This window comes from Acanthaster planci, linkage group LG15, assembly GCF_054643075.1.
Source record: "Acanthaster planci isolate LZ-2023a linkage group LG15, COTS_SCS, whole genome shotgun sequence".
Taxonomy (NCBI): domain Eukaryota; kingdom Metazoa; phylum Echinodermata; class Asteroidea; order Valvatida; family Acanthasteridae; genus Acanthaster; species Acanthaster planci.
The window spans coordinates 434,839-446,644 of NC_141791.1; the positions used below are offsets into that span (position 1 = coordinate 434,839).

The following is an 11,806-nucleotide window of genomic DNA, read 5'->3' on the forward strand; positions in this document are numbered from 1 at the left end:
GCGTTGCGAGTTTGTTCACAGGGCAGATCTTAATAACGTGTAACAGCCAAAGTCCGAGGAAAAAAGTGTGTATTGAACTTTTCACGCAGTGCCAAGTGCGGTGCTTGTCTTGGCTTTTTTTTTGGGGGGGGGGTTGTTGCCAAAGTTTGTAAATATTTGATGACAATGGTGATTGACAGTAGGAACTCGTCCGAGCTGAAGGCAATAGCTTTCACAGGTAACCGCATCCAGAAGTCAAGAAAGAAGGAAACCATTTCCAAAAATTTTGTATTGAAATTTGAATGCACATTTTTGATGTTTACCTTTCCTTTAACGGAAATTGATGCGTGCGTGGTATGTATTGCACGATGTAGCGCAGAATGCCGTGGATCGGAACAATGCATTACTAACGGCTGAAACCCACCAATGTGATGGTCTCTTGATCAATTACAATGATCAAATTGCTATGTAATTATCGATGATTGATATTTATGGCTTTATTTTGACGTGTAAGGGCGCCTTTCCACATGCGCGCCAAGCGTTGCGTATCGTCGAAATCGCTCCCAGGGTGCACTCATGGACTCGGTTTTTTTGTGTCCGTGAAATTGAAACGCAAGAGTGCTTCGTGTACGCAACTCGCCCAAAAACGTTCACACGAAAAAGTGCCTTAAAACCTCTGTATAAATGCTATAACAGCACTGCATGAATTAACTCAAAATATGAACGAAAGAAAAGAGTCAAACAGGAAGCTAAGTACCAAGCAGGATACTAAAATGATCGTACAACTCATCAATCTAATGGTGAGAAATTGGGTAGAAGGAGGTCAATTGGTTTCAAAATTGATTGTTTTAGAAGCCCAGAACAAAATAAATAGAACCAAATGCGGAAAGCATTTGGTAATTGAATTTCATGCACGGTAGGTTTTAATTCAAATGAAATGTGAATTATGAAATCAAATTAAAAAAGGGGGATTTTTAGATGTTTGTTTTTACCTCTTAACCTTTCAATTTAATAAAAAACGGTACATGTACGTAATTCTTTTACGTCTCTGTCCAGAACTTAATTGTTCATAAGAGCGTTAATATTCGTCAATCTCCTCCCCTTCTGCCTCTCCATCAGCCGAGTCAACACCAACCTCCTCGTAATCCTTCTCCAAGGCTGCCAGATCCTCACGAGCCTCAGAGAACTCGCCCTCCTCCATACCCTCTCCCACGTACCAGTGGACGAAGGCACGCTTGGCGTACATCAGATCGAACTTGTGATCCAGACGAGCCCAGGCCTCAGCGATGGCCGTGGTGTTGCTCAGCATGCAAACAGCACGCTGCACCTTGGCCAGATCACCGCCAGGCACGACGGTGGGTGGCTGGTAGTTGATGCCCACCTTGAAGCCAGTTGGACACCAATCAACAAACTGGATGGTACGCTTCGTCTTGATGGTTGCAATGGCAGCGTTGACATCTTTAGGGACGACATCACCACGGTAGAGCATGCAGCAGGCCATGTACTTGCCGTGACGAGGATCGCACTTCACCATCTGGTTGGCCGGCTCAAAGCAGGAATTAGTGATCTCTGCAACGGTCAGCTGCTCATGGTAGGCCTTCTCTGCAGAGATTGTCGGCGTATAGGTGGCCAAGGGGAAGTGGATACGTGGGTAGGGAACCAAGTTGGTCTGGAACTCAGTCAGGTCGACATTGAGAGCTCCATCAAAGCGAAGAGACGCAGTAATGGAGGACACAATCTGACCAATCAGACGGTTGAGGTTGGTGTAAGTCGGACGCTCGATGTCTAGGTTGCGACGACAAATGTCATAGATGGCCTCGTTGTCGACCATGAAGGCGCAGTCGGAGTGCTCTAGGGTTGTGTGGGTGGTCAGGATGGAGTTGTAGGGCTCCACGACCGCTGTGGAGATCTGAGGAGCCGGGTAGATGGCGAACTCCAACTTGGACTTCTTTCCATAGTCGACGGAGAGACGCTCCATCAACAGGGATGTGAAGCCAGAGCCAGTGCCTCCACCAAAGCTGTGGAAGATGAGGAAACCCTGGAGACCTGTGCACAAATCAGCCTGAAAATATAGAGTAAAACTTTCTTGTAAGACTCCTCATAGCTAAGTTAGGATAAGCAAATTCGCTGTCAAGAACTTTTCATTCGAACATGTTTGACATGAGGCTCGTTAATTACCAATTTTCTTATTCTATCCAGCACAAGATCGATGAGTTCTTTGCCCACGGTGTAATGACCTCTGGCATAGTTGTTGGCGGCGTCCTCCTTGCCCGTAATCAGCTGTTCAGGACTGAATAGTTGGCGGTACGTGCCGGTACGAACCTCATCTATGGGTTTGGAGAGAAGAGACAAATGTATTTATCAGGGAGCAAGGATTGTTTGGGGTTGTCCTTTCCTTAGTTATCTACTATTAAGAATGTTGCTAATTAGATGTTATTTGAATAAACGTGTGAAGAAACGATCGTGCTATTGTCAAGAGAAATATCAACTAATTTGATAAAAGTTGCATTTTTAAAAATTAAAATCAGTCGCCATGCTGTCATCTCAGTGTTCTGCTTCTGTTTTCTTACTAAATTATCAGGACATTTTACAAGTAGCCGTCAACAGTTACACAGTTGTTAACAATAAGCCTTCACGAGCCGAGTGGAATCAGTGTTTGCCAAGCAATTACATGGACGCGGAAGATGATCCAATATTTGCAAGTGGATCAACTTGATAAATAGCTGCAGGAGTGAATGTGTGCAGGTGGATTAAGGGCTTATCCACGCCTACTCTTCCCTCATTTCAACTTTGTTATCAAGCATCTTCAGTTTGACTGTTGGTTGTGGAGACGGAATAGTGGAAACAGTTTTTCACCTGTACTCATGCCATCAAGAGTCCGTGATGAGGTGAGGGCAAAAACATCGTTTCAGAGTGACACCTTCAAACGGATAGTGGCTGTACTTTGGCATAAATATCTCAAAGCAGACTTGCCTATTACCGTTGGTTCTAAGTCAACAAAGACAGCTCGAGGGACGTGCTTGCCGGCTCCTGTCTCGCTGAAGAAAGTATTGAAGGAGTCGTCACCACCTCCGATGGTCTTGTCACTGGGCATTTGACCATCAGGTTGGATGCCGTGCTCCAGGCAGTACAGCTCCCAGCAGGCATTGCCCATCTGGACTCCAGCTTGACCGATGTGGAGGGACAGACACTCACGCTGAAAAGGGATTTAAATTGGTGCCTCGGAAAGTTGAGGGAAGAAGAACGTCCAAAGAAACAAATACAAGTCTAAAGCGTTGACTGCCCTGCCTCAACTCCCCCGTTTCATTATGGTGAAAGTAATAGAAAATTCGCTTACCATTTTGACGATTCACTGTAATAATTAACAGACTTCAGTATATAGAACCGGTTGTACGACGTTGGATTTGGATTTCTGTTCAAAATAACAATAAAAATGACTCTGGAAACGGACAGCAAGAGTCTCACAGTCCAACATCAACTGCCGGACGAGATTCAAACACTGATCCATCAACATCAACTTATGAGCTTTTATACCAACCCCAAGGCGGTAGCTAAGGACATGAGACAGTTTTGTCACTTTGCTCACGATTGTATCGTTACATCACAAACATTTGCTCAAGTCTTAGTGTCTTCTGTATCGCGAACTCCGAAGATGGAAGAAGCCAAGGTGTTTTGTCACGGGTTTGCTTGGCATATTGGCAAGTCAATGGAGTTGTGTTTTCTTGTGGCTCAAGAGATTAATTTCTCTAAGTGAGCTAACTGACGTGGCCTTTTCTCTCTGCATTTTTCAAATTTTAGAATCATGTTCCCATTGAAGATGTTTTGAGAGGTAATTGATTAGAACGATGCCGTAGCTAGGGACGCTGCTTGGCAACAATGCTTGGTGATGACGTATGCAAAATAAACTATCTTGGAGTGTTAATCTTTTTCGTATTGTCTGCAAAATAATGTTTCCTCGGTTGCTAACTATGAAGATATTACCGTAAAAAAATTCTCTAACATAAAAGAGCTTTATCAAGTTAGCCATCAATTGCAAACTGAATCGATTTTTGCTTGATCTGCAAGGATAGTAATTTGATTGGACAAAATAAATGATCATCCTTGACAAAAAATCAGCAAGCACCGCAGTACCAGCTGTGACGTTATCGACATGCTTTCTTTCTGCATACGTATAAAATTCTGGTTCCTTTTTAACAATCACTGTTACCATTATAATCATACCCCACTGCAGCGCAGCTTGAAGGGGACTAGTGACGAGTCTAGTAGTCTAGATGAGTCATCTTACAATCATCATGATGTCACAGAATGACATCTTCATGAGTTCTGTAACAGCTGAAAATTAGTGGACACGCTGTCTCTTACTCTTAAAGATGGCACTACTAGGAGATGTCTTTTAGGAAACTCCTTGAACAGAGCGAATTTTAGAACAAAATGTTACAAAATGTTCTATGACGAGTTTGTAAAGTTTACAGGATTTTCACTTCCATTAGGACTGAAAGTAGGGTTCAACTTTCTTCATTTAAAAATGGAATTGTCAATCTTGTGTATAATAGATGAGTTGGTCAACCTGGTCAGCAAGAATACAATATATGAAACACGATCAGAATTGGATAAAGAGGATCACGCACGCCACGTACACATGTACTCATTATAATAAGCACAAACTTATAAATACAAAATTCCCTTGTTGGCAGACTGTTTTCGTAGGATACGTGAAATAATGAAACTACATTCAACAGCCGGGCGGTATTTATTCACCAAGCCAGCAACACTTTGCCCCATAATTTCTAAATAGGAATATGTTCTTATTATGCTTCATTTGAAATGTCCCGATTTTCCACGCAAGAGTTCTCTCCGAGCGAATCCATTATTCCGAATCTCGAATTACGATCCTTATAAAGGTTTAAAGACAGATGCAACGTTCTTCGTCAGCAACCGTCATGACAGCGGCTGTTTCATTATATCAAATACTTCCAAAACAGGTGGTTTTCAATCCAGAAATGTGAAGAAGCAACACGGTTCTGGTTATTTGATATCGATTCAAAACAAAAATTACAAACAAATGAAATGGTAACATCTATTTTTGACTCGAAGTTTCAAATCTTATGTCCGTTTTTAATTTGGTTATAGGTCACCCCTCTGGAAGATCAATAGCGTACATCACGGGCGAGGCCGTACCTCGTGTATAAGACGGACTGCATCTCCTTGCCGAGTCCCATACGGTCTTGCCTCTTCGCCATCGTTACCTTAGAGGACTCGGACTGTGTGAGCAAGCTACACCAACTCTTTGTCTCACGTCTGTCGGAACAAAACAGAAACACAAATCACCCACAATCTTCCAGATTTTGAGGACAGGACTGCTAAAGAATCCAAAATGGTGAGTATAAACAGCTAAAAGTTAGGCCAGCATACTGGCTCTGAATTTGTGAATCCTCTGAAAACTAAAACTTGCCTACAGGCACACGTGATTTTGCCAGACACTGCCCCACCCTAAAATATGACGACAAGACGATGCTAGAAAGGTACAGTACTCTTGAGAGAAAAAATTCAAATGTTAGACTCGTTAAATACTTATTATAAGTGTTACCAATTAATTTTACCGTTGACGTCACTTTTGGAGTCTTTTTGTGTAGAGAATGCACGTGCTATGAAATACAATCAACAATCAGGTACATGTGTTCCTTTTTTTTAAATTTCATTGAGATAAATGCGTAAATTTAACTTCCGTTTTTCGGTACCATGACAAATTTTTTTAAAGCAATAACAGTAGTATCTAATCGTGGTAATCCTCTCTATCGTGATGCATATTCTTCTGCTGCATTAGTCCGAACATTAACAATTCATCACGGCTAGAAGAATGTAATTTTTCCTTTTACATTGTTGGTGGATTATGCATGTTTGTTTCATCAAAATTTTACCACTGTTCCTTGAAACCCTGTTGAATTGTGAGTTTTTGTTGGCTTAGCATTGATAATTGCTTTGTGGTGTTTGTATACTGCGTTTGAGGTTAAATCATAAGGTGTCATTATTTCCTTCTGAGGTTCCAGAAACTGACCAGATACTTTAAAATTATATACATACAGAAAAGTGTTTTGCACTTGGCTGCAAACCACGAACTGATAGTCGAAATCATTCTCATACTTCTCTCACCATTGATGAAAAGTACTTGGGTCGGTCTGCAATCAGGTAATTCATGGCTAAGCATGTATTGTTCTAAGGTAAGTATGCATTGTGTGCAATAATTTTGTACAGTGACAGTACTAATAGTGCTTAAATTAAGTTTGTATTTGTTTCAAAGCTTAAATTAATTGATTGCAGAGATCTACCCTCACATCTCTCAAGTCCAATCAAATCCTAAGTCCTCCCTGTGCCAAATCTTCCGATAACTGCAAAACAGTCATTCTGCCTCTGTCTTGATATCCCGTAAAAGAGTACCTGGAAGTACGCACGATTCTGTCCATTTTTGGACATTTTTCGTTCCCTGTATGAACTTTTAATTCATGCATACCCATGCATCTTTACGAATGATTTACGAGGAAGCGCTCATCGCAAACTGTCAAAGACAATAAATACGCTCTTCGTAATTTTAAATGATACTGATTAACAATACAGGGTTTCTTGTGAATTTTTGGAAGTGGAGTTTGTCGTGTGTTTGTTTTGATAAGCACACCATTGATCGTAAATCTCTTTATATGTACATTTCGAGCATCCTAGAGAACATTAGTATCCGTACTGCCATATACAGGCGTCCAGAAAACACTGTCCATGTGTAGGGAAGATTGTGTACATGTTCATTTTATAACTCAACGTATGAAATTAAATATGAACATTTTACTACGGGTATTATCACTTCGTACCTAGAAATTCAAAGATCCGACGTGATTCAATTATCTAAATGGAATTTCTAACGTGGGAGGTGTTTAGAATATTCTCATGGCTTTGCGTTTTAATACTTTGTTGAGGGTATTCACTGCTTCTAAATACAGAGCGAGGTAAAATATGCTAATGCAGTCTGAATTCGTATAATAAAACGATAATATCTGGCGGAATAAATACTTTCACCTCAGATCTAATAAAAGACAACATGTTTCCAATAATTACTGCCCGACAAAGCGAATCGTCACTAACATGAATCCAGTATGGTTCAATGGCGTGGTGTGCTGGCCGATTATAAGTCACGATTAATTCATCAGCCGCGGTGCACATTCATTTGACTGCGGTGGGTGGCATTTTGCTTAAGAACACGAAACAGCCGTTCGCGGGCATGACTCATACCTCATCATGCATGCCCCGACACAGTGAATGCTGAAGTGTTTAATGAGGAGACACCGCGCCTTAAAAGAGGATGGAAGATAATTCAGATTCTTCAGGATGTTCACGCGTGTTTCCAGGAGCATAGCTGTGCATAACGGCACATTGAAACTGTTATCAAACCCCATTATTTTATTTTTTAGTTGAAGCCTAATTTTGGCATAATTGGGTGTGACTTTTCCTCAAATGACTTGTCTGTGCTCAGTCGTTGGACAGATTTCCAGATCAAGAAATATGGGAAAAGCCTAAATGAGCCAAAAGTTCACGGCATGTGCAGGTCGATGTGGTTACACGTAGATTGAAGAAACGTAGATATCTCGGCCATTTGTCCAGTGAGGTTTGCTCTTTCCCCCCTATGTACGGGTTTTGTGCGACTTCAATGTACATGTACCTTCATGAGTAATAAAGGGTGGTATATTTTATGTTAAATGTATAAAATAACGTGCGCATTAAGCCTAGAACCGTGCACGTGCTGATTCCGTAGCATCAATCAGATTATGTGGATCGCGTTCTACTTTCTTTCTGATAATCGTACTGTCCACTTTGCTTTTATGTTTCATTATGCTTCTTTGTCTCACTGATTTAAATTTTTTATTCCGATTTGCTGGCTGTTGATTCCGCTTTGTGTTAAGGTTGTTCACTGATTGTTCAGTTTGTTTTTCTGTTTGCTTGTTGTCTTTTTCAAATTCAAAACAATATTGGATCCCAAGCTTGCACATCTTCAAGCAAAAGTAGATATTTGACAATGAAGCTTTGAGGGCCCGGGAAAGACGCACATTGATTGTAATAAGCATTATAATCGTAAAATTTTTAATTCGACCACCCATGAAATTGACAAACCAACCTGAATTCCTTTCAATCAATTAATCATCAGCTGCTATTTTACTATAAAACGCAACAAGACTGTCTGGAGCCCAGACATCGAATAATGTGCCTGTGGCGCTCATTATATTAATGTCTGTATGAGTCATGACCAGTGTCTCATCAGAAATGTAAATCAGCAGCTCCCGAGGCAAGACCTAACCAACCTTACCAAGAGCTGTGATTCCATATTTGAATCGCTCTTTGTGATCCGTAAACAACCCAGCGGCATTAATTCATTATGCCGCCTTGTGTTTTTTGTGTCTCTGCAGTTAGTATTACAGAAAGCGTTCGGTGTACATGGCGCATCTCTTGAACTTGTTTCAAGGGGGATAGGGTCTAGAAATGAGGTTAATAATTCAACTGAAATACAGATGACAAGCAATTAAACAATGCAAAGAAAGGGATAATGAATTACTGTTAATGCTATTTTAATTTTTTTAAGGGGAAATGTGTTGAAAAGTTGCCACATATAAACTGTGAAGCACACGGTATACTGTTATTTTCATCGACTTCTTGTTCAGTATTTGAGATTTGACAAAGGAGCTTTTTCTAAATTTCAGTCCGAAAATTGACGATTTTATCACAAATGCATTGCAGCAAACAACCACCAGTCACACATTACTGGTATGTTTTTAATTCACAGCGTGAATGTATCTCAGTCCACGTCGGCCAGGCCGGAGTCCAGATGGGCAATGCATGCTGGGAGCTGTACTGCCTGGAGCACGGCATCCAACCTGATGGTCAGATGCCCAGTGACAAGACGGTTGGTTCGAGCGATGACTCCTTCAACACCTTCTTCAGCGAGACAAGTGCCGGCAAGCACGTCCCTCGGGCCGTTTTGATGGACCTGGAGCCAACTGTTGTTGGTGAGTGGTGAAGAGGGTGATGGTGATTACAGACTACGGACAGCGGTGATGTGACTGTGGTTGGTTGATATTAATCTTAATTCATGATGATGGATGAGATGAATGGAGTTACAGTTGTAATGGCCGTGGTGGTGCGCAGTCTTGTTGCGATAGCCAAGGTGATAATTGTAAATTTGTAACGACGAAAGAGATGTGCGTGGATGGTACATTACTGAAGTTTGATGAATCAATGAATGATTAACCATGCAATCATTTATCATGTTGTCCAATCAGATGAGGTGCGCAGAGGTCCATACCGCCAACTCTTCCATCCTGAGCAGCTGATCACAGGCAAGGAGGATGCCGCCAACAACTATGCCAGAGGTCACTACACCGTAGGAAAGACGGTCATTGACTTGGTGCTAGACAGAATCAGAAAGCTTGTGAGTAGTTTAACGATTTTTCTCTTCATATCTGTATAGCCTGTAAACTTTTAAGTGGAGAATTTATGATATCAAGCATAAACCTCAGTTACCACCCCTTTTATTGCTTGTGTTTTGTTTTGCAGGCCGACCAATGTACTGGACTCCAAGGTTTCCTAATCTTCCACAGCTTCGGTGGAGGCACTGGCTCTGGCTTTGCCTCTCTTCTCATGGAGCGTCTCTCCGTCGACTATGGCAAGAAGTCCAAGCTGGAGTTTGCCATCTACCCGGCTCCTCAAATTTCCACGGCCGTCGTGGAGCCCTACAACTCTGTTCTGACTACCCACACCACCCTGGAGCACTCCGACTGCGCCTTCATGGTCGACAACGAGGCCATCTACGACATCTGTCGTCGCAACCTCGACATTGAGCGGCCGACTTACGCCAACCTCAACCGTCTGATTGGCCAGATTGTGTCCTCCATTACTGCGTCTCTTCGCTTTGATGGTGCCCTGAATGTCGACCTGACTGAGTTCCAAACCAACTTGGTTCCCTACCCACGTATCCACTTTCCGCTTGTTACGTATGCTCCAGTCATCTCTGCTGAGAAGGCCTACCATGAGCAGCTAAGCGTTTCAGAGATCACAAACGCCTGCTTCGAGCCGGACAACCAGATGGTGAAGTGCGATCCTCGTCACGGCAAGTACATGGCCTGCTGCATGCTTTACCGTGGCGATGTCGTCCCAAAGGACGTAAATTCTGCTATTGCCCACATCAAGACCAAGCGCAACATCCAGTTTGTCGATTGGTGTCCAACTGGCTTCAAGGTGGGCATCAACTACCAGCCACCCACCGTCGTGCCTGGCGGTGATCTGGCCAAGGTGCAGCGTGCCGTCTGCATGCTGAGCAACACCACGGCCATCGCTGAGGCCTGGGCTCGTCTGGATCACAAGTTCGATCTGATGTACGCCAAGCGTGCCTTCGTCCACTGGTACGTGGGAGAGGGTATGGAGGAGGGCGAGTTCTCTGAGGCTCGTGAAGATCTGGCAGCCTTGGAGAAGGATTACGAGGAGGTTGGTGTCGACTCGAGCGCCCAAGCAGAGGAGGAAGACGCCGGAGGCGAGTTTTAGTGCGTTTCAAGGATATCTTGCGAAATACAGACATAGCTACAAACCTGAAAACATGTTGTGTCTCTGGTTTTCTCGTTCTCAAATTTGTGCCTATCATTGTGCATTTAAGGCCAGCGTCTGGTTATGTCTCTAAAAACAGTAATGTATCAAAGCAACAGTAAATCCTTTTTTCAGGGAAAGTGGGGAAATAGCTTAATACTTTGGCTACTGAAGTAATTTAAGGCTGATAAAATGGCCCTAAGATAGCGGGTGCCGTTAGTCTTTTTTTTACTTACTCGTGTGTATCGTCACAATCGATCAGTATGGTAAATTGTTGTATATGCCATGATGATTTCTCTGACACTTGTCTCATAAATATATGGTTTGATATTTTGTTTTATCCGTCCAGACTATATTTGCGTTACTTTTGTAGAGATGAACCGAGAGTGTGATGTGACGCGTCACTGTTTCAGAAAAATACTTCAGCTATTTTATTGATTATTACCAACCAAGCCCTCAAAGGAATAATTCACCAACCAATTTTCACATATTCCAAAGTTTGAAATTCACAGATTGGGTTTTGGTTTTCGTTTTGTTTGTTTAGTTTAGTACTTTCAGTACTTCTTTCAATGTGAGGTATTGTCAATTTTATCACTAATTTCGTCGTCTTCCAAAAGAACAAAAAGGATAGTACATGTGTCGTCATATTGTGGGTCGACCTTATGAAGTACATGGATGGGATATTTATCTGGAAAAATTCATCGCACCCTAGCCGACTTCTGGGTTCAGTATTGGCGTGAGATTGGAAAAGGTCTTAAAACCACAACACATCTAATACCTTGCCAATAATCTGTATTCATGCAGGCTTGAAATTTGGCAGATAGAGTTCTATTTTTTTTTTACAAATAATGCCACAAGCTAACGAAACATTTGTTGGAAACTTTTTCTCGGAAGTTTAGCATTGTATGATTGTATTATATTAATTTATACGGTAATTTTTCTTTGCTTGTGTGCTCAAGAGCACTTCCACTGTGATCAATGTGCTGAATACTTGAAGCAAATAAATCAAACTTGAATGGAAGCTGTTTTTATACTTGTGTCATTCACGTACTGTGCAGTAGGTGTGCACGGGATGTTCACGAGCCTACGCAAAGAACTTTCGACCAATCAGAACTTCTGAATTCGTCCCATCATGCAGTGCAAAATACAATAAGTTGAATTATCTCGTGTAGATCATATCAGAAATATAAGTAATATTGGGGCGAAAATTTAAGTA

The 11,806-nt window shown here is 42.0% G+C and overlaps 2 protein-coding genes across 2 annotated transcripts; one reads left to right on the forward strand and one right to left on the reverse strand.

The window, feature by feature from the left end:
• Positions 1–48: 48 nt before the first annotated feature.
• LOC110974508 (tubulin alpha-1 chain-like) lies at positions 49–3,464 on the reverse strand. The gene is made up of 4 exons (XM_022226202.2): positions 3,317–3,464; positions 2,953–3,175; positions 2,158–2,306; positions 49–2,041 (listed from the first exon to the last, which is right to left on the reverse strand). Exons 1-4 carry the CDS (start codon positions 3,317–3,319, stop codon positions 1,058–1,060), a joined length of 1,359 nt encoding a protein of 452 aa, XP_022081894.1. The 5' UTR covers positions 3,320–3,464; the 3' UTR covers positions 49–1,057.
• Positions 3,465–5,169: 1,705 nt separating this feature from the next.
• LOC110974506 (tubulin alpha-1 chain-like) lies at positions 5,170–11,611 on the forward strand. Its single transcript, XM_022226200.2, has 4 exons — positions 5,170–5,356; positions 8,798–9,020; positions 9,294–9,442; positions 9,568–11,611. Exons 1-4 carry the CDS (start codon positions 5,354–5,356, stop codon positions 10,549–10,551), a joined length of 1,359 nt encoding a protein of 452 aa, XP_022081892.1. The 5' UTR covers positions 5,170–5,353; the 3' UTR covers positions 10,552–11,611.
• The last annotated feature ends 195 nt before the right edge of the window (positions 11,612–11,806 follow it).